Below are 23506 nucleotides of genomic sequence, written 5' to 3'. Positions count from 1 at the left end.
ACATATGTCACTGTGTTTTGTTTACTGGGTATTTAGTGTTTTTGTTATTTATGGTATAAATTTTAGATTTGTTTTTTTTTTTCATGATCATTTAGAAGTGTACATATATATTTTTCAGCCAGTGTCTCTATAATCACTCACAGTAGGATACAGTGCTCAACATTTGTACTGGAGCCAAATCACCATGAATGCATTTTATAAACCTATTTCATAAAAGGCATCTGTAAAAGTATGTGGTTTCTAAAATGTTTTGAAGCCTCTTGTGACTCAGATTTTAATCCCTACCTGCAAGTTTCAGGCAAAGCAGTTTAAACCGCAACTGTGCTCAGTGGATGGACGTGTTTGTTGCTTGGCAACAACTTTAGTTTAATAAAGAAGGATTGGAGGCGCAATTATTTCAATAACAAGCACTTACCAGCTATATTGTTCTATTTACTGTGAATTAGATCTTATCAGGTGAGTCTGTTTTGTCTGCATCTTAAAGCGCTCCAACATGTGGAAATGCCAGAGGCAAATGGGAATTTGTGCAGTGTATGAACAGTTTTCGGGCAAGTAACTCCAGAGTAGTCAGTAGGAAGAAGTTGTAGAATTGAAATTAGCAAATTGCTTATAACAATTGTTTTTTATCATTTTCCTGGAACTGTGAAGGCTCTGTAACAAGTATACCACTGGTATCAGTAAAGCAGAGGCTGCTGCTGAGCAAATAGTACCAGGAATTGATGTAACTGCATCAACTAAAGACCCCATTGAACTCCATATTTCCAGCGAGAGTCATAACTCTTATGTTAAAATGGAGCACTACAGACTTAACTGTATAGAAATGTATTCAGTGTTATTTCTTTTTGAAGTGTGCATTCTTCAGAGGTTTTTAAATAGCTGTTTGTAATGAACTGTAAATAGAAAACAGACCAAATATGACTGATTGACCTTTGTCCTGACTCACCACCCACTACTGTGCAATGTGCCCTTAGTTCACATTAGCATTCTGGGTGTGAGGAGAAAAATAAGTGCTTGTGGGAGCCGTGGTTTTGTAGTTATGCTTTTGTGCCCTGTAAAACAAAACGCATGCTTTTATGTCATTCCAATCTACTTGTTGTACATTTTTAAAGTAATTCATTTACACATTGCTCTTTGTCTTTGCCTATTAGAGCGCACATAAATATACCACGCTAATCTAAGTAGGATGCGTTAAAATGAAGGAATATTCCAAAACACAACAGGAAATAACAAAAATATAGAACCATATAGATTCTGTGTCTTATAAACAGCCAAAGAATAGTAGTGAAGAAAGACTGCTAGTTCACAATAATTTTTTATGTTCATTTATTTTCGGAATAGATTGTACTGAGATTTGATGCCACCCTAATGAATACCATCAGTGTATTTATGAATATTGATTTAGCTGTGTACAAATATTTACACATTTAATATATGTGTTGTTCAGATGATTTATGGAGAAATTCTTCTTGAACTTTGTGCCCACAGAGAGCTCTTTTTTTTTTTAAAGAAATGTATTGTTTCGTTGAAAATAACTGGCTTAAGCTCTTTTTGGGATCATATGTGCCTGTTATCTTTGAGCCGAAGGCTATTGCAGTTCAGCCAGTTGAAACTTTAACAATGAGTCACCAGTGGGAATATTCATACTGCTTTGTGTTACAATTCTCTGCTTCTGTTGTATGTCCGATGCTTTCCAATGACCTTTTCATCTGGAACAGTCGTTTGCATTAACCTTTCGTATGCATCATGTTTCTTCACTAGTGGCCCTGAAGAGAAACTTCTGTTACTCAGAGAAAAGGAAAAGAGAGAAACAGGACTGTCATTATTTCAGACATGCCAGCCAACAGGAAATGAAGGGAACGTTCTGACCTGATACACACGAAATCCTACACACACACACACGCACGCACGCACGCACACACACACACACACACACACACCATTTTTCCATACAAAGTTAGCTGTCTCACCTGCTGAGTATTATTTGATGGATTGATATCAGGGGAGCCTGGTGACAACGGCAGACTCACAAGCTCACCCCTAAGGTGCAATATCACTCTGGCTCAAATGTAATTGTTTCAGGACTACTTATTTTTACAATATCATTTCTACTGTCACAGTGAAGCATCTCTATCTTCCCTTCATCCATGTCTTACTGCATCTCTAATTTTTTCCTCTGCCTCTCGTTTTCTGCCGCTACTTTTCATCTTCCTTCCACCCTCTGTTGCTTCTTCTCATTTTCTCTGCCAATTCTTTTTCCTCCAACAATCTCACCTTTATTTTGTTTCTGTTCCCACCAGTCCAATGCCCGGCCCACGAGGTCCGTTTTGACTCAACAGGAGTAATCTTAAGCCCGGGCTATCCTGATAACTACCCCAATCTTCAGATGTGCTCCTGGCTGATCAACGTGGAGAAGGGCTACAACATCACTTTGCACTTTGAACTCTTCCAGACAGAAAAAGAGTTTGACATCTTGGAAATTTTTGATGGTGGGTAAAAAACTTTGAGTTTTTTTGTTTTTTAATAAATTACTGAAATTATAAACAGGCAATCGCCTAATAGAACATCAGCCACTAGCACACATGCTGTTTGTCATTGCCTTTAGGTCCCAACATCTACAGTCAGAGCCTCTCATCACTCAGTGGTGATATTGAAACACCCTTCAGCCTAAACACCACAGGCCACCAGCTCCTCCTGCGCTGGTCCTCCGACCATGGCACCAACCGCCGCGGCTTCCACATCAGATATGTGGGTGAGTATCAAAGTATGTATCCAGTTTATAATCATTCTCTATTTTTTTACTATGCTATTTGGTTTTATTTTATGTTGACCTGCAGACGAGTGATAAGAGCTATGGGTCTACAATTTGGACAGTTGAAAATGTAATAACACTAAACAGAGACAGATGTGTATGAACCTCAGCTGTAGCTACTTGAAATGGCCGTGAATACAATATGACCCAAGGATTTTTATCACTGTGTGCTGTGTTTTCTATTGATTGATTTATTTTTTTTAATATGCAGTCAGTTTACAAAAACAATTTCTACAGGTAATAGCTCGCAATAGGCGCTCACGGGGAAAAAAAGCACGAGGCTGGAAACCAGTCACTAAAGGGCGGCATGCAGCTTTGCATGTCTAAAATTACAAAAGGCTTGAATTCTTAATTAGCTCTTTAATAAAGCAAGTGCTGCTAAGCAAGAGCAGCATAGCGATCTTTTCTTTCATTTGAAATGCATCAATCACAACACAAAAAAAGCACAAAAGACATTCATTTTTCATGGTGTCTGTCCATTAACTTTAATGCACGAGAGTGTTCCTGTGAAAGCAAGTTGGTGTGATGAATTTTGTAAGGAAAGCTCCTCCTTGACTTGATTGACTTTAATGGGAACTGACTCAAACTCCAGCATGTGTCCTTTCGTCTTAAATCCCTGCTATCGCCAAGTCATGTTGATTTGAGGGAATGGTTGACAGCGTTTTTTGAAGCACGCAGCCCTCCCTCCCACAGCTTTTTACGTCACATGGGCCATGAGATGGTCATATTCGAGAAATCGAATTTACCTTTTTGTGTTCAATGGACTGTAAGATCGGAGGAAGGAAGGCGATGGGAACAAATGCAGAATGCACCAACGCTGCATGTGTTAAAAGCAAATTGAATATGTGCATGCCCATAAGCCAAAATGGGATGGTAATAATGTGATAGGTGAAGGCTTCCTTTGCTGCATGGTGCATAGCCCAAGTTCTAAATAGACGTGACACTCCTCGGGCGGTTCCCCCCTCATTATTGTTCTGCATTGAAAATGGAGCCTCGCTGTAACGAAAAATGTTCATCAGTTTTTCTCTAGAGGTGCTTTGCTAATGTCTCTCATCCTTTCCTCTTCTTTATTTACCCTTCTCTCTCTTTTCTTTCTTCGACTTCATCCTCGCCTTCTTTCTTGGCTCTCTCCTCTATTTGCCTTTGCTCTTTTTTTCCCCACTTCCCCTCCCCTGCTTTCTCCTCTATCATAGCCATGTACTGCAGTACTCCAGACTCTCCACAACATGGCTTTGTAGTGAGCCAGACCGGGGGTCATCTAAACAGCGTGGTGCGCTGGGCCTGCGACAGGGGGTACAAGCTCATTGGAAAGGGCACAGCTGTGTGCAAGAAGACCACCTATGGCTACTACGCCTGGGACGCGCCAGTTCCTGCATGTCAAGGTGAGCTTATTGGCTCTGGCATGCTTTTATTTCCTCCTTTAGCCTGCCTCTCTACCCATTCTTCTGGTCACTGCCTCTGTACCCTTAGTCTCAACAGCCAGACAGGCAGGCGCTTAAAGCACCTAAGTGTCTGAGCCCAAGCCCTCTTCCTGTGTTGTTAGCAGCTGAACTGAAACCAGGCTGATTGAGAGCCCAGAGTCCTGTCAGGTGGAAAGGAAAAAGAAATCAATCCTCCCTTCTTCTGTCAATTTCCACTTCTTCAAATTACTTTGGCTAACTTGCCATTAGGATGCAATGTCCTCTGCTGTTCTGCCTTACTCAACTAATTGGGTTCTTCAGCGTGCATACGTGGAATATGTGCATTTACGTGCACATGATTGCATGCGCTAGCACAGACACACACATATACACATGCTCAGGCAGCATTAATATCAACAGATGGTGTGCTCAATTGCATTTCATCAAGATGCAGTGAAATGAAAATATGTATGTCATGTACTTTAAATGATTTAAAAACACTTCACACGTGTGATTGATTCCATCAGTTTGTTAATTGCACACCGCTTTTCCAAAGCACAAACTCAACTTTGGCTGCAGATGAACTGATACATTCATACAGATGTTGTCCATCTGTTATTTTATGCAGTGGCCAAGATCACATTACAGCATGTTCAAGCTTTCATTCTGTCTGAAGCAGGATACCTCGGAGAATCCACGGTGTATTAATCCATCAGTTTTGCTCATAGAAAGAGCAAAGGCTCAAAATAATTACCAGTCCCTTTAACCACCTAAGCTTTGATCATCGCACTTCAAACACCAACATTTTTCATCTGCAGTGTGGAAAGCTTTTTAGTTGTTTTGATTAGTATCCGCCAAGTTACAACTAAGCAGTACTCAGATGAATGTCAATTGATTATCTCGCACGGTGTTGACGGGCATTGTAATGGCTCCATGCCACGTTGGCAGATTCCTACTTTTGATGCTTCACAGTATGCAATTATCATCGCAGCTCTGTGGTTAGATATGTGTCTTTGCATAACCGTTTCTGTTTAGTTCGGCCCTTCAGATGTTAGGTTTCCTGGCTCAGTTCAGTGTGTCCGACCCAATGATGAGCACCTTAAAGTCTCTTTCTTCAAGTGTTTTGTTTGGTCTGAGCTCTGTGCAAGTTTAACATTGCACTTACTTCCAAGGACACAATGCTGTGCAGAAGTTTTTCGGCACATTCGAGTACGCCTGCATGTCAGGAACAGTTGGTGTTGGAACCAGTCACTTTTTTGGTTGCACTTGTCATTTTAATGACTTTGTTATACATCATTAGTGTGTTTTTAGATTCCCCACTGAGTCACAGTGAAAATAAGAGGTTTTAATTATTAAGTACTTTTGTATAATTTGGCATAATTGAATAGCTGTTTGGTCATTCAGATGACTTCTTTCTTGAATACCTTCTTATAAGAACAGTGCAATATTTATGTGGGACTTCAATTTTCATAACCTCCCTGCAGTATGAATACTTTCACTCTGAGACAGCCGAATGCAATTTTCCACAAGTGGTCAGTCCTAATTTCTTTGATTTCTGCCAAGTGAAAGTACAGTCTTGTGCATTAAGAGGTCTATAATATGCACATCAATCAAATAATTTAAGTGTCAGTGTACCACAAGGGTTCTTACATTATAATTCTAATGTACACTGGGTAGGTGTGGAACCTTCTGAGTACTAAATGTTAAATTCTTTCTTTTGGACTCCTACATATTAAGGCTGTCACCCTTCGAAAAGCTAATAAAAATGTAACAATAAATTAAAATTCCACACAGTTAGTGCACCACAAAGAGGTTGCACTGGTGGGAGCACAAACATATATATTTTTCTTTGCAAAACTGAAAAATAGTGATTATATATGAATGCCTACCATACCTGTGTTCACCAGGCATCTATCTAGTATGTCTCTTGTACTGTGCATAAACATGTGGGTCGACCATTGTCCTCTTGCTGCCTGCAGCTGTGTCATGCGGTGTGCCCAATGCGCCAGCGAACGGAGGTGTGCTCACTGCTGATTACTCCGTCGGCACACGGGCGACCTACTTCTGTAACGGCGGTTACCGGCTCTCCAAAGAGCTGACGACCACAGTCTGCCAGCCAGACGGCACCTGGAGCAATCACAACAAGATACCCCGATGCTTTGGTGAGTAGAGAGGAAGCCTTGGAAAGATGGAAGGGGAGGGGAGCGCAGAGGAGAAAATAGTGATTTGGAGAAATGAGGTTGCAAAAAAAACCTTGCAGGATTTTTTTTTTCTGTTCATAAAAACATTTAAAAAATTTCATATTGTCTGTTGCCTCCACTCAAAGGTGGCCAAATATATGAGACCCAAAAGAAGATAAAGCTATTAGACACAGTTTGGGGTTTTTTGTTCTTTAATTGGAGGCAGTACAAGTTGGAGTTTGAGATCGTCTGAACAGCAGGTAAAATATCAAAACAGGTTTCTCCAAAATTGGACGGCAATGGAAGGAGTTAATGTAATAAGGACTGCTGTCATAAAAACATGCAAGTTGCAGTTTCCTTACAAAAATCCCAACTTGTTGGATCATGATAAGATGCATGGACGAAAGGGGGAATAATGCTTGAAAGGATCTCTGCAGCTGGCGCTGGGTAAGTCTTTTCACATGCCAGTGCAACTCCTCCAAGTTTGAAAGTCAGTGCAGGGAGTGATTGACAGCATTGTTTTCTGTTGAGACCACTGTTTATTCCCTGCTGTATATGTGTCTCACAGTGAAAAGGGAAACAGAGTTTGTTTTGAAACTCATTTGGTTTTAGAAAGTGCCAATTCATAAATAGCTTTGTTGTGGAAGAACATTTGTATAACTGCAACACATGGATTAGTTTATGCTGCTGCTTTGCGGTGTGTGCATAAGGGATAAAAAAATTATACAAAAGTCAATCCATTGGAATAATCCAAAACTCCCGTAGTAACTGCCCATAAAATAATTCTTATTTTATTATTTTTTTTCAGTGATGCCGTGCCCCAGTCTTAGCCCGTTTTCCCTCGATCACGGGAAATGGAGGATTGTCAATGGCTCGCACTATGAGTATGGGACGAAAATAATCTTCACCTGCAACCCTGGATACTATCGTGTGGGGCCCGCCCACATCCAGTGCCTCGCAAACGGAGTGTGGAGCTGGAGGAACGAGAGGCCTCGGTGTAGAAGTGAGTGACTTTGGTTGCAGCAACACAAAATATGCAGCGCTTGTGCATCTCACAAATTCATAAGTGGGGAAAGGAAAAAATGAAACGGGATAAACGTAGAACTGAGCCAAAAGAATAATATTCCCAGAAATTAACTCCGCTTTCCTGTGGTTCATTCTCGCATTATCTTGTAAAAAAGACATTCATCGGACAGACACGTAGCACGAAATGCCACTTCACAAACTCGCTGAGCACGTCTGTCGATTCATTGAATAAATGGAATAGAAAGCATTTTAACATTGTCATTGAGCCAAATTGAAAAATCCATGTCCCGCCTTGCCTTGAGTACACTAGATTCATAGAATGTGGGGGTTACGAGACTTGAAGAATGAATACCTTATTCACAGCTCAGTTAATCACCAGCTCAAAGACTCACTTTTGTGCTCCTCACCTATTGCTGCCTCAGCTTAGGTTAGATATTGTTTATTACGAGAATCGGAAATAAAAGCTTTTCATCGCTGCCATGGGAACTACTTTTAGAGAAGCTAAAAGCTGAATGGGTAGTGTAACGTGAAAAGGTGATGCTAGCCAACATGATGAAAGATGGTGGGACAAAGGCAAACCATCATTATCCTCCCCATGAAATGGTACAGGTCACTCTTTTAACGCATTAAGGTTGGCAAGATGGGCGTAAATGACTGTGCTCTCCCATTGACTCTGAAGATGTAAGCCAACTTCTATCTCTTTATTCTTTCTCTTGTTCTCTCTTGCTCATTCTCCCGGTGCCTCCTTCATCTTTTTGCTCTTCCTTTTCTTTTCCTCCTTACTCTTCATCTCTTTGCAGTCATTTCCTGTGGCGATCTTCCCACTCCTCCTAATGGGAAGAAAATTGGGACCCAAACTACCTTCGGAGCATCAGCCATTTTCAGCTGTAACCCTGGCTATGTTTTAACTGGATCTACAGTTAGAGAGTGTCTCCTGTCTGGCCTTTGGAGTGGAATGGAGACTCAGTGCCTGGGTAAGCCAGGTTTACATGTTGTCTTTAACTTTTTAAGCACATCCTTGACCTAGGTCAAAAACTGCTGGCACTCTGCTTTGGCAGAGTATGAGCTGGGTTTTTTCTTTTTTTTGATTGGGCAAACATGTCCAGAATAGAACCAGATGGGGAAGCAGAGGGTGGCTATAATTGCCTCTGTTGCCAAGTGTGTTTGGCAAAAAAATGTAAAGCATTAAGACGATATCATTGATGATACCATGTTTGTCATCATGCTGACACTGGAACACATCAGACTGTTTCAGACCTTGTAGAGATTATGAGGTCAAATTAGCTTTTTACTACCAACGATGGTGTATCTGGAAAAATATATTAACTTTGTGAGTCTGCGTGTTAGTCTGTGAAGACGCTGATACCAGAACAGAGTAACAGTGCAAGGTGGAACAAATAGATAACTGTAGTTGAGTTCAACAGTTAAAGTATGATCCGAGTGATCGGTAGATACTCAAGGGATAAATGTCAGTGTACAGTGTTGCCTTGAGAAGTCTTGAGTTTCTTTACATTTTGCAATGAAATTGAAAATGGGTGTAGTGATTTAATTAAATATGTAAAACATACATGGGGCAAAAACAGAGATTGTACAATTCTAGTGAGCTTAAAAGTGAATATTTGGTATGATCACCTTTATTCGTGCGACCGTGGCTCAGGGGGTTGGGAATCGCATCTGTAACCGGAAGGTCGCCGGTTCGATCCCTGGGCTCTCTGTCCTGGTCGTTGTGTCCTTGGGCAAGACACTTTACCCTACTTGCCTACTGGTGTTGGCCAGAGGGGCCGATGGCGCGATATGGCAGTCTCGCTTCTGTCAGTCTGCCCCAGGGCAGCTGTGGCTACAACTGTAGCTGCTTCCACCAGTGTATGAATGTGAGAGTGAATGAATAGTGGTATTGTAAAGCGCTTTGGGTGCCTTGAAGAGCGCTATATAAATCCAATCCATTATTATTCTTCATCATAGTCTGAACTCTGTTAGGCATGCTTTCTTGTCATTTCTTTGAATAGTCTTCAGGAGTAGTTCTCCGGGCTTCTGATAGCGTTCCACTGTGTGTTTTTCTATCCAGGTATGCTTTTACTGCATTAGCAGTGTGTTTGTTGATCAGTCTCATTCTGAAAAATTAAGCAGCTTCGAATAGAAAATGCCAAGTAAGGTATACCTAAGCCTTTGCTCTTTGTTTTGTGGCTTCCTGACAGCCACTTCATTTCTGATGAAGGTTTTGCAAACAGTAGAAGGATCAACTGAAGGGCTATATGCAACACTCAGGTCCTTTTTCAGGTCTTGGATTTTTTTCCTGATTTCTTAAGGAGGTGCATTTTTTGCGGGTTTTTGATTAATAGCTTTGGGAATCACTTTGTTGGTTGAAAAATACAATCAAACTGTGTTCTTTTTCACTTTTATTGTTTATAGATTCTGTTAAGGAAATGGGAAGAAATGTTGTGTTTTTCTAATAGACCGCTAGTAACACGGTGCCTAAAGATGCAATTTAAGATTGGTTCTTTGATAAGTTATGTTATGCGTACCCACAACACTGGTTCATCACTTAAGTTTGGTGCTTTTTTTGGATAAGTCACAGGTCAATGTTAAATGGATTAAGAAGAAAAAAAAACCCATCCCTCTGAAAATGGTCAGGTCCAAGGACTGGGCTGAAAATGTGTCCAAAGTAAAACTTTAAAGGACCTTCAGAAAACCTGGAAAACTACTTGCTCAAGACCACTTCAAACATTACAAGAAACTCTGAGTCTTCAAAAGCAAAATATAAAGATATTAGGTTTGGCTCAGGACTTTTGCACAGCACTGTATTGATGGATTTGTTATGGTGTGATCCCATTAGAAGATGGTCTCTAAGGCATATGTGCAAGCACTTTTATCAAATACCTTTGTTAAAAGTGCTTGGAGCAGGTTTCTGTAGAGTATAAAGTAAATCCTGTCCTTGTGAAACTTGAAACGTGAGAGCAGCTGAAGAGCCACAGCTTCTGTCAAATGGGGTTATTGAAAATGTGTATATGTGCGTATGTGTGTATATACGTAGGTATGGATAGATAGAAACATATATGTGTATATATTAAAAAAAAAAAAAAAAAAATTACACATAACATATAATGTAATTACAAGGAGGTATTTCTGTAGTCTATTGATACTAGATAGTGGAAAAGGGGTGGGATTAAATAAGCTTATGCTTCTTCCTGCTCCTTTTTGAACATGGACGTTATTTGGAGTTGTGGTTGCTCGTTTTCCTTTTGTTTGCTTTGTTCATTTGTCTCTTTTAATTCTATTTTTTTTTTAATACTTTTTCAACATGTTCAAAATAAAGATTCACTCAATCAATCAATCAATCAAAATGTAAAACACTTCCTAAGCTGCACTAGTAGAATTTGTATAAACAGGGACAGCATGCTACTGCTTAGCTTAGCATGGCTCATCACAGCTCTGTACATTCAGTCCTGCCCAACAGCAGAATGTGAATATTTGCCTCACAGATGTATTATATTAGTCAGTTAGCGGCAGAGTTGCAGAGCGGTCCCAGCTCAGCTCAAGATTGGTTCAGTTCATTAGAAGGAGGGCACCTTTAGCTTGTTTAGCGATATGACTGACAGGGTTAACATAGCCAGGGACCTTTCGGGATAGTTGCCTACTTCAGCACGATCTTCACAGAATCTGGCTGCTCTCAAATAGAGTGTGATAATAAAATGCTCGGCTGAGCTTCTGGGTGCAGGAGTGAACTAGGGAAATCAGACTCACAGTCAGGGGCAATATCCCAGGTTTTAAGTGGCAATGCAAATCTCAGCAATATTCCTGCTCTCTGAAAGGGATTTATTGTAGCTGAAAGTAATACGATTATGTGCATGAGCATATTGCGCAGATTTTAAGTTTCACATGCGTTTCTCTGTCTACTGTCGATGAGGACGGCAAAGTTATCACTACAAGTGCAGCTGATTATACAAATTTAGAAATAGAAACTCAGAGATAATGAGCTGAAAAATGCTTTCCAAATTCCAATATGTTTAGCTAATACTCTAACTGGTTTTGTTGGACCACAGTATAATTCCAAGATCTTTAAAAAGACCAATTTAGTCGTGTCGTTTTATGATAGTGTTGTTAAAGTTATTCAAACATGGTAACATAATTAAAATCGTGTTTCCACCCTGCAGCTATCATTTGTCAGTTCAGCGGGAGCCACTTGAGGCTTTTCATTCTCCAACACATACAAATGATAGAAAGTTGAACTCGAGCACTGAAGCACCACATGAATGATTGAGGAAAAGCAAAAACTGAGCCTCCTTATTATCAGAGTTTTATAAATCTCTATGACTGATGCTGAAGAATCGATTGGTCTGTCTGAGAAAGATGTGTAAATATTTAATAAACATATTTATTGTATTCTTTTTTCCACCACCCTACAGCCGGTCATTGTGGCGTTCCAGAGCAGATTGTGAATGGACAGGTGATTGGAGAAAACTATGGTTACAGAGACACGGTGGTTTACCAGTGCAACCCTGGATTTAGGCTCATTGGCTCCTCAGTACGAATCTGTCAGCAAGACCACAGCTGGTCTGGACATCTGCCAGTGTGTATCCGTAAGTACTCTAACACAATCGTGTTTGATTGCAATTTAAATATATGTATATATATATATATATATATATATATATATATATATATATATTTATTTGGGGGTGTAAATCTGAATTCAGATGGACAGGTTTCTTTGCGTTTAATTCACGTGAGTGTCTGACAACACAGCCTCCTGCCTCAGTGTTGATTGCTTGTCGCAGGCATGGCAGGCATTGTTTGCATGAAAATTTGAGCACAATATAGTCAAATGAATAAAACCTTGGTGGATGTGCAGGCGGCTCCTTACAAGCTATCCTGTCTATGGTGAAACGCTCAAATGTGTCTCATCGGCTCCTCTGCTGACCCATGTTGTTTAGAAATATGACAGAAGAAGGCGTTCCTGCACAGGGGAAAATAATGCAATGCAATTAAATGAATATTTTATTCTAAGTCCAGTTGGTTTTTTCTCCTTTTTTTAAATAATAAGGATTTAATTTGATTATTTTATAAGGAATAGCAAATATATATATTTGCATGACATGTTTAGCCAAAAACACAATGATTTAATTGTACTGTTGAACACAGATCAATAAACAAAGATTTGCTGTAGCATCCATTAAGATATAACATATTTCTATAAAGTAATAATTCTGTTCCAAAGCTGAGAGTGTCTTACTCCACTTCTTATTTGGCAAACACAGAAATCAGTCCTTAGTCGATACGTAACCTTGTAATTTGTTTCAATCTCTGATTCGCCTATTGATGCTCTAAAATGTGCTGTTTGCCCTTTCACAGTGGAGATCATGTCTTGACTTCTAATTCCCCCGTTGCCCTCCGAGGTTCATTGTATGATAATGACTCTTCTGTGATAGGTGTCACTGTACATGACCTCGATCATTCTTATTGAATTTTCTCTCTCTACCTTATTCTCTCTGTTTTCCCACCCACTTTGTATTTGTCTCACCTCCTCTCCTTTCCATTTTCTTTGTAACCCTTCTTTGCTGCCTTTTATTTGTCATTTTCCTCTTTCACGCCTGCTGTTGTCATGTTACCTGGGTGATGTGCTTCAACTCAAGCTGTCACATGTGGCCACCCTGGTAGCCCTATCTATGGCCGCACCACAGGCGATGGCTTCAACTACAATGATGTGGTGCACTTCTCCTGCAACAAAGGTTACACCTTGGAAGGACCCTCCACAGCTCAGTGCCAGGCCAACCGTCAGTGGAGCCACCAGCCGCCAACTTGCAGGGGTAAGGTCCAGCCACAGAACACCTGCAGCATATACATGCAAAAGAAAATTTCTTAATTTTTTCATAGAACAGAGGCTAGAAGGTTTATCATTTGAACAGGCAGCTGCCAGTAAGCTGAAATGGAATACAGCCTGGTCCCACTAGCTTCTGCAGGAGCTTTGTGATTATTCAGGTCTGAAGCAGGGAAAACCACAAGAATTCAGCAGCCAGCAGATGTATCATGATCATTCAGCAATCAGCAGCCAGCTTGCAGCAGCACAGGCAATGGGGAAACAAGCAGAATGGGTAGAGGAGGAGCTCAGACATCTATTGATCTGAATGAGAGCAGATCCTACCTGTTCCGCTCTCTGGGCAGAGCATTAGGCGGCAACATCTGGAGCCTAAGCCTCAGAGCAAAAAAAAGAAGAGAAACAGCAATAATGAGCTTACAGCAGAATGTATGGAAAGAGGACTATAATTGGGAAATTGTTTCTACGGTTTTACAGCTAGTTTCTCCCCGCGCTGCAGGGAGAGATTATTTTGAAGGCAAGAAAGCTCAGACTGCAATCAGTGGGAGAGATCTTATTGGGTGTGTCAGGTTGTTTTTTTGTTTGTTTGTTTTTTTAAGTTGTGACCAATTGTAGTTTGCCTGTGTTAGGCTCATTAGCAATGTGTTCTGCTTCCAAGAAGAATCTTTGTTTCGGTGTAAATAGGTACTAAATGGTGTAAACTAGTTTAAAAATTCACAGAAAAGAAGATAGAAAACACATCATGAATTCATCAAATTAGAGAAATGCATCTAAGTAGTATCCACTGTTGTTTTAATTGGTCTCCTACCTAGTGGACCAAAACTAGATTTGCCAGACTTTGCCCATTTAAAAATACCTCTCCTCTTGGCATGCTTTTTGTTGGCAATTAGATATGAAGAGCCACAGTTTTCATTACTCCAAATGGCACTGCAGAGATGGAACTGGTGAAAGATAGAGTGAGATGATATTAAACTGTCATGACTCCCTTTGTCAAAATCCGCTTGTTTGTTCCCACTAAAATTTTCTCACATTATGCCAGCTTTGTCGCATTTGCATTATTGATTAACCTTGATGTTGCTTTGGACTTAATTTCACCCTCGTCTACATTCAGTTGAGTGAACCGTCTTGTCAGCAGTGTGGTTTTAGGGACTGTAACTGTAACTGCTTCCAAAATAGATGCTTGTGGATTTGTGACAGTGTGTTTTTGGGGGGTTTTTTTTCAAGCGTTAGGTGAAATTATTATTGACAATGCCAAATATAGTCTGTGCTCGCTTGTCTTCATGTTTGCAGAACAAACAGAAAAAGCCAGTGATTAGGTCACATCAACAGTTCTATTATTAACTCACATGTGAGCATACTGAGAGGCAGCGATTACGGAAACCAAGCTCCAACCAAAAGACAAAAAGACTTCACGTCTTCCAGAAGCAGCCCGAGTGATGAGACCCGGGAAGAGTTAAACTGCTGCAAAATAAGAATGTGTTGATGTAACACTCAGTGACATGTTAAAGTAAAATAGATGTTCATGAAATACGGCTCACACTCACAGAATTCGTGACCACGGTAGATCCAATATAGGCAAAAGAACCAGGAAACACATTACACATTCATCCTAAAAAATCAGTCAGACAACTACAGCTCATTCAGAACTCTGCTGCTCGAGTCCTCACTAAGACCAAAAAAGTGGACCACATCAGTCCAGCTCTGAGGTCCTTACACTGGCTGCCTGTCCGTCAGAGGATAGACTTTAAAGTTCTGATGCTGGCCTATAAAGCTCTGAATGGTTTAGGACCAAAATACATCAATGACCTCCTGACCCAGTATGAACCATCCAGATCCCTCAGGTCATCTGGATCCGGTCTTTTATCAGTTCCCAGAGTCAGAACCAAACACGGAGAAGCTGCATTCAGCTTTTATGCTCCTTATATCTGGAACAAACTCCCAGAAAGCCTCAGATCAGCTGAAACACTCAGTTTATTTAAATCCAGGTTGAAGACTCACCTGTTCTCAGCTGCATTTGAATAAAGCACCAAATCCACACTTTAAGCTTAAATTTCAAAACTTACATTTAACTACTGATTTTATCTACTGTTCTGATTTTATCTGTTTTGATTTTATATACTGTTGTTTGTTTGTTTGTTAATTAGTTAGTTAGTTTATTTGCTTGTTTTATTCAATTTTAAATCATGCTTTTTATTTGTTCTTGTTTCTAATGTCTCTGTAAAGCACTTTGAATCACCTTGTTGTTGAATTGTGCTATACAAATAAACTTGCCTTGCCTTGCCTATGACGAAACCGTCACTGTGAATTAGCTGTGTAAAGTGTGGTATTATAGTTTAATTAAGAATGACTGCATGTTATAATTCATCTCCTGCAGTGCGTTGGCATGATTATACACATCTCAGTGCCATAGCAACCACATGTACAGAGATCATACATATTCAAGATGGAGATGTTGCCAAGAAATGAATATTAACTTTGGCTTATGTAAATATTACAGTCGTCAAAAGATGTGCATCCAAAGATTATTTACATGATCTTCGAAAAAGGATCATTAAAGGATGTGTGTGAAAGGTTTGCCAGGAGCCATTACTACATGATTACAGCACACTTATGATGAAAAGGATAAAGATTATAAATTGAATCCATAAACAGGCGTAATACGATTTCACTCAGGGCAACAGGAGTATTTGAAAAGGGCAAAACGCCCTTTTTTCAACATTTAGTTCAACAAGTATTTATTCAGCTATGCAGCTCCAACGGTGATTTGGCTAAAATTATCTTGGCTGAAATATCCTTGAAGCAATAAAAATTAATTGGGCTGCTATCAATATTCGACTGTCTGCGTTCTTCCATTATGAACAATCTGCTTGAGGAAAGAAGCAGGGCATGACTACATTTCTGGGTTTTTTTTTTCTTGCAGTGGTTAACTGCACGGATCCAGGTATTCCTGCCAACTCGATCCGGGAAAGTAAGATTGAGCACGGTAACTTCACATTCGGCAGCGTCGTCTTCTACGATTGCAACCCTGGATATTACCTCTTCGGCTCCTCGGTGCTCACCTGCCAGCCAGTGGGCCAGTGGGACAAACCATTACCGGAATGCATTGGTAAAGTGGCATGTTTTAAAGTATAAAGTCATTTAATTATTGAAATGATAATTAAGGATCTTTTTTTGTATTTCGCACTAATTCCTTTGGGGTTGTGTGAGGAAGGCCATATGGTGTAAAAAGCTACCAAATCAAATACACGGAGTTACCCACTGTGGTGACCCCTTGTGAATAAGGCCACAGCCAAGAGTAACTTCTGTATTTAATGTGAAACTTCCAAGTGCCCCAACTAAAAACATATAGAGAAAAGATGAGTTTTTTCAGCTAAGTGTGCCCAATTTTATCTGTGTTCCCTCTTGCTTCTTAGAGTTTTGATAGTTTAAGTTGCTAAACAGTGTGATTGTGAGCATCTGTGTAATGTGGGATGCCCTAGTGGCTTATGGTTATGGCACACTGTGCCTAACTGAGAAATTGAGAAGCTGTCACAGGGCCAGTTGTTCAGGCAATAGTTAATGTTCCCTCAAAACCAAGCACTTAAATTGCAGCAACTACCATCTATATACTGTAGGGGTTATCCCAGGTTGTAATGTGGCTCTCAAACACCTGGTTCATCATGCACTCTGTTTCTGCACGAGGCTGCCAGCAGTAATGACCTATTTCTAGCGAAATTATCCAAAGTAAACCTTCACATTTTCCACACAGGCTCAAAAAGCACTTCATTTCATGGTAGAGAGATGACGCGCAGCATTTATTTTATCAAACAGAATAGTAATTAAAGAGATACACAGGAGTGTCTCTCTCAAATGTTTATTCACTGCTCCAGGCATCAGTGACTCTTTGTTACGAAATTAGCTTTGCAAAACTGCAGAATCTTACTTTGCATTATGAGACTAAGCTGATTAAATGATAGCTCCTACAAACAAGCATAAAGGTCAGAAGAAGAATAAAGTAGCAGGGAAAGTGATAAAGCAGGTTTTAGGTTTTAGGCTTGAAATCCATAGAGTGAGAGTTTTATATGAAGTGTGTCCACTCTGTTACACTGCACCGGGAATTTTTATTCAATTGGGTTTGTGCCTCATTAGGCACATTAAATCTGAAATAAAATAATAGATGATATAATAAAGTGTCATGTCTCACCTGTAATTTCAGTGCTTCAATATTGAAAGAAGTGTTTGAAAGAGATAGCCACAGAGGCGTAGTGCGCTGATTGCAACAATTCAAAAATAAGTAGATAAGTGGTCAGTAATTTTACTTGGGTGCTGTATGTCTCAGAGTTGAACTACCATTCTGTTGAGGTGGATGTATTTTTTAGTATAAGGGGAAAAAGGTGATCATTCAAGTAAAGAAAGTAGAGAAGCTAATAATAGCCAGCCAATAATCCTGAAAATGGATCAGCCAGTTATAGGTACATCCAGAAAAGTGAGTAGTCACAAGAATACTACAAAATGGCAAAGAACCTATTAGACCAAGGAGTACAATTCTTTTGAATAACCAGAAAACCATTTGTCCTGCATGAGCAGAGCCTCAGAGGATTGAAATTCAAAGCTCTAGTAAGTCTGAAAAACAGAATACCAGATTGTAGTCGGCAAAAATTTACAGTAGAAACTGGAAGAGCTGGTGGAAAACGTTTTGTGAACTGATGAAACAAAAGTACACCTCTATGAAAATGAGAGAAAGGGGAAAGAAAATTTCTTGTAGTTTTTGGAATAAGCATACTGACATTTATTAATATTTATGGTAGAACCAACAGGATAAATCCCAAGGTGTAAAAAAGCTTTCTATGTGCTTCAATTTTGCCAGTTGCTTAAAAACTCAGAAAAATGTAATCTTTCAGCAAAGCAAGGGAGGGTGAAGATGAGAAATATCTGATTGACTCAGACAATCACCTGGTCTCAGCCTGATTGATTTGCAGTCTGCTTCCTGAGGACCACAACAAAAGGGAGCTGCAGAAAAAGTCCTGGAAAAAACATCACTAGAAAATACACAACGTTGTTCTCTGGTTATGGTCAGACTATTACATACACTCATCACAATTTCTTTCAACTTTAGTAGTTTGTCTTTGGCAGCATAAGAATGGTCAGACGAGACAAAGAAGGAGGTATTTGACCAGAATGACAAATACCTCCTAGAGGAGTAAAAGTGCGACTTTCTAATCTGAGAACACTGTACCAACTGTCAAGCATGGTGGTGGTAGCATCATACTTTGGGGTTGTTTTGCTGCCACTGGTACTGGTACATTGCACAAAGTGCAGTTACTCAACTTCACCTCAAAGCAACAGCTAGGCAATTTAAAAGTAGACATAGTTCGGTGTTTTCCTCAACCTATTGAAAATCTCCAGACTTTGCTTAAAAGCCACATCTGTGCTATGAAAGTCATGAACTTTACCAGTTCTGCAAAGAAGAGTGGTCAAACATCCAGCCACATTTCTACCAGAAGCTTGTTGATAGCTAACAAGAGCTTCTGGTCAAACTGCAACTTGCTAAAGGAACTTAAACCAAATATGGAATATACATACTTGGACGTGTATTCATACCCTGTGTGGATTATAAAAAATCCTAAATAAATTCAAACTTGCACACCCAATTTTGGTTTTTAAAGTCATTATGTATGTATACTGTACAACCATTCCACCCTGGAAAAACAACAGTTCAAAAAAATCATTCAAAGCACATAATTAAAATTACTGCAATATTCATGCCTGTGATGAATGTATGTAAACTTCTGAGCACAACTGTATATCAAAGCATTTGACTTCATTTGTATCATTCAAACTCTTTCTTTCAGTGTTTATGTTGTATGAACTTAAACCTGGCATTTTAGCTTGGTATCATTTATCTCTTTCAAATTGATTATCTTGTAGCATAAAGAGCTCAAACAACAAACACAACTGTAACTGTCCCAGTACTCACAGTGTGTCTGTGCATCAAATCACTTTTAGATGAAAAATGATTACGACAGTGCAGAAAGCAAATAAATTTCTCTTTTACACACCAAGGCACATTAATCTACTCAGACTGCATTTTCAACACAAGCTTCTCTGAACTCCTTATAGATTAGAAATCAAAGAAGTGTCCTGGACTAGCTGCTGCTTCTGACAGGGCGTCATTCATGTCCGGCTGTGTCACAATGATACACTGCATGTGCTTCATCCACCTCAGCTCACTAGATATTTTGATATTTCAATGAAATGGTAAATAATGCAGTCAAAATGGTTCCTCTTCTATTAAACTGTTTCTCATGAAATAGTTAAAAAATGTTTTTTTTAAAAAGAATCCCACTGGCACCGGTAATCGTGTGAATAGTGATTTCATCAGGTGTGTTGAGGCATGCAACAAAAATCCACCCATCCATTTTTTCATGCTAATAATTGCCCTTCTCCTCCCTCTCTATCATGCAGAAGTGGACTGTGGTCATCCAGGTATACCTCCGCACGCAGTCATGAGTGGGGAGAAGTTTACATTTGGATCCACAGTGCGCTACTCATGCCTCGGAGACCACCAGCTAATAGGAGACTCATCACTCACCTGTCAACTGAATGGACACTGGAGTGGTCCACTGCCCCACTGCTCAGGTACACAGATACACAGAAATTTAGGTGTGCATATAAACAGAGGCAGTCCTGAACACATTCAAGCTATAAAGCAATAAAAGTCTGGCTTTTTTACTTTGCCTTGAGAATTTTAAATCAGTATTTGGGTATTTTAGTTTATTTTGTAAAGTGCATTTAATCTCTGTCCTTTAATTTGTATTTCTAAATTAATGGAAAGTGATGTGATTCAAAGGTTTTATTTAAACACATTTTCCACACTTAACCTTTTGTGATATCCACACAAGAGGTTAAGTGTGGTTTTGGTTTGATTTGTGGAGCTTTGAGATATCTCTAGAATATCTCAACATGCTCCAGTATGATAGAGTTTAATGGAATTGTGTTTGTGGTGAAAAATTCAGCAGCAGCATCTTTTTTTTTTTACAGAAGAAATGTCCACAGTTCTCTGAATAATGGCACAGGCTACTGTTAAATAGCATAAATTGAATTTGTCAATGCTAGGAGCAACACACACATAATGTCACGGTCTGGCTGGCAGACCGTGGGGAGATGGGGAAATAGGACCCAAACGCTGGACTCTTCAGTGCAACAGTGTTTATTTACAAGGTGGTGAAGTAAACAACAATAAATCCCCAGTTTCCCAGACTCCCGTGTAGTGTCTTCTTCCCAAAAGTCCCCGTGTAGTGCTCTCTGCCCCAGTGTCCCTGCACTCCCCGTGCTCACTGCTCCTTCTCGTCCCACACTCCTCCTGAGGGGAAAACAATAGAGGCAGCCGTTAACACTTATCCCAGCAGGCATACACTCACACTTGACTTGTTTGAAGACTGACGTGTAGTCAAACGCAATAATCCAGCGTCGGTGGAAGCTCCATCGCTCATCTAAATAGCTCCCCCGACGAGCCCAGATGAGGAGCAGGTGTGCGGCCAGGACTTCGGGTGTGGCCAGCCCTCAAGTTAGACCACGCCCCCAGGGCTGAAGGTGCCTGTAACTTGGCCACAGCAGAAAGGCAAAACACACACACACACACATACCTGCCTACATACAGATGTGCATAGGGGCAGTGCAGACAACACACCAAATAATAATAATAATAATTAAAGCTGCAAGCAGCGTTATGAGGGCCCTCGCACCCCCGGCACGTCGAGCCACTGCCAACACCTCAAACCGGCACGTCCGATGTGATGTCACATTGATGGATTTCATGCTTTTAATCACCAGCTAACATTTCATCTTATTCAACCAGGATTATAGTCATGCCACTAGGTGGCGCTCTAACCATTATTGACAAATAGCATAACAAACATTTCCAAGCTCGAGTCTCATCACACCTGCGACCTTTGGGAGAGATTGGACATTGTGTTTTTTAGTGACAGCAGATTACTGCTTTTTGCGAGTGATTGAAACTCTACGTGCCGCCATGACCACCCCGTTTCCCTGAACGGAAAAAGCTTCGCAATTTAACATCACAAAGGTCTTTAGATTCTACACACTGAAGAATGCTTCAATATGATGAAATCCCTTGGAGGAGTTCGTCAAAGTATGAAGCCTGAAAAGAGGGGAAAATGTCATCAAAATTACACATTAATTTTAAAATGGCTGACTTCCTGTTGGATTTGGGATATTGCTCCAAGAGACTTTTTTGTACATCTTGATATCTTACACAAGCTTACCAAGTGTCAGACTCATAGATGAAACACAGAGCAGGGGCTGATGTTTTGAAATATTGTAGGGGGCGCTGTGGAGCCATTTTGCGCTATTCAAGGAAAATGGTTACATAACAACAATGCTTTCATCCATTTGGAGGTGTGCGCCAAATTTCAAGCCTCTATAAACTTTCCAAGCCCCTCAAAAGCCACTTCATCTTTCATGATGAACTGCGTTGCCACCAGGGTGCGCCGTTCAGTTTAAAGTCACAATTTTTGCACTGAAGCATCACGAGGGACTGATGGTGATATTCACCGCTTTTGAGGTGGCCACGATCAACCTGTGAAAATCAGTACAACAAAGTTAAAGCCATGACATTTCCTGTTGCCACTAGGTGGCGCTGTCCGTATTTCCGACAATGGGCATATCAATTTGTTCAGGGCGGGTCTGACATCATGCCTGTAAAGTCTGGTACTGATCAGACTGGATTTCATTGAGTTATACTAATTTGTTTCTTCATGGCGTGACATCAAAGTTCGCCATGCTGCTGGGGTCACACCCTTTCGTGAAAAGTCACAGTTTTCACTGTAACCCAAGACCAACTCCTTAAGGCTTTCCTGGAGAAATTTGAGGCTGCAGATGTCACCCATCACAATACTGTACCCCAAAGTGTAAAACATGACATTTCCTGTTCCCACTAGGTGGCGCTGTCCCTGGTGTCAAATATGGCAGTTGAAATATGTTCAGGGGTGGAGCCTTATCATATGTGTTCACTTTGGTCAAGGTCAGAAAATGTATGACAAAATGAGAGGCAATAAGATTTTCATGGCGAGTCATCGAAATTCGCCATGGCGCCACGGCCTCACCGTATTGTGAAAACTCAAAAGCTCCGCAATTTAACATGGCACAAGGGTGTAGTTGACACTGACCAAATATGAAGGTTATGAAATCAAACCCCAAGGAGGAGTTCGCAAAAGTTCGAGGCATGGAAATGGCAAAATTAGAGCCAAAATGTCACCTTCTCTTCCAAATGGCGGACTTCCTGTTGGGTTTGCGTCAATGGGCCCACTGACTTTTTTGTTCGTCTTGGCATGATACACATGTGTGCCAAATTTCATACATGTAGCTCAAACGATGTGGTCGTAGGGCTGCATTTAACAAGGCATAGGTGGCGCTCTAGAGCCATTTCCCAGTGCTCATATGTAAAACCATTAAAATACAAAATTTTTCACCAGACCTGGCATGTGTGCAAAATTTCATGAGTTTTTGAGCATGTTTAGGCCCTCAAAAAGGCCCTTGTTTCGCCTGAATAATAATAATAATAATAATAAGAAACGGAGCAGATACAATAGGGCCTTCGCACTGTCAGTGCTCGGGCCCTAATAATAATAACAACAATAACAATAATAGTCACAGTCCCCACTGCCCACGGACCCCGAGTCCCCAGAGCCGGGTCCGTGACAGTACCCCCCCTCTAAGGGTCGGCTCCCGACGACCCAAAACACAACAGAAACCACAACCCAACCACCCCAGGGCGGGCGGCGGGGGGGGGGGGAAACAGGACGGAGGGCCGGAAAACCCCAGTTCAAAAGTCCAACCACTGCCATGGTGGCAGCAACAGTTCTTGCGGCCGACCCAGTGGACCGCAAGCAGGCAAAACCCGCTATGGGTCAGGCAGTGGTGGGAAAACCGTTCGGGCGGCCTACCTCCAACCCCGTGGTGGGAGCAGAACGCTTCAGGCGGCCTGCCACGGATCCGGTGGCGACGGCGTTGCAGTTCCGGCGGGCGGCCACGGGTCCGGTGGCGGCGGCATTGTAGCTCCCGCCTCAGCACAACCCATGATTCTCGATGTACCGGCCGGGCTGCAGGACGTGGCGGCCGGGCTGCAGGACGTGGCGGCCGGGCTGCTGGACGTGGCGGCCGGGCTGCTGGACGTGGCGGCCCCTCCAGCACGCCGACCTCCAGCTCTGGCTCAGCGGATCCCTCCGGACCTCCGAGCTCCTCCGGTGGCAGCGCGGGCTCACCAGGCTCGCTGAGCTCC

The 23506-nt window shown here is 41.1% G+C and overlaps 1 protein-coding gene and 1 long non-coding RNA gene across 4 annotated transcripts in view; one reads left to right on the top strand and one right to left on the bottom strand.

Annotated features, from left to right (window-relative positions):
* Positions 1 to 23506, top strand: part of LOC146698207 (CUB and sushi domain-containing protein 3-like) — a 259780-nt gene that overhangs the window by 191600 nt on the left and 44674 nt on the right. For 2 of the 3 annotated variants that reach the window (XM_085473239.1, XM_085473238.1), the window contains exons 47-56: positions 2298 to 2486; positions 2603 to 2761; positions 4003 to 4191; positions 6189 to 6371; positions 7198 to 7392; positions 8216 to 8389; positions 11819 to 11992; positions 13046 to 13219; positions 16148 to 16333; positions 19672 to 19845. In XM_085473239.1, coding sequence (XP_085329365.1) covers positions 2298 to 2486; positions 2603 to 2761; positions 4003 to 4191; positions 6189 to 6371; positions 7198 to 7392; positions 8216 to 8389; positions 11819 to 11992; positions 13046 to 13219; positions 16148 to 16333; positions 19672 to 19845 — 1797 coding nt within the window. The remainder of the gene's footprint in view (positions 1 to 2297; positions 2487 to 2602; positions 2762 to 4002; positions 4192 to 6188; positions 6372 to 7197; positions 7393 to 8215; positions 8390 to 11818; positions 11993 to 13045; positions 13220 to 16147; positions 16334 to 19671; positions 19846 to 23506) is intronic. The other variant, XM_085473236.1, reaches the window with a different exon arrangement.
* On the bottom strand, positions 20401 to 20871 carry LOC146698209 (uncharacterized). The gene is made up of 2 exons (XR_014923000.1): positions 20651 to 20871; positions 20401 to 20569 (listed from the first exon to the last, which is right to left on the bottom strand). It is a non-coding gene; the product is annotated as an uncharacterized LOC146698209 (long non-coding RNA).

The sequence above is a fragment of the Copadichromis virginalis genome, linkage group LG11, assembly GCF_057382275.1.
Source record: "Copadichromis virginalis isolate Kocher_CV1m ecotype Utaka linkage group LG11, C_Virginalis_male_GT1.1, whole genome shotgun sequence".
NCBI classification, from domain to species: Eukaryota; Metazoa; Chordata; class Actinopteri; order Cichliformes; family Cichlidae; genus Copadichromis; species Copadichromis virginalis.
The sequence above is the reverse complement of the archived record's forward strand: the minus strand, read 5'-3'. Positions and strand labels throughout refer to the sequence as shown.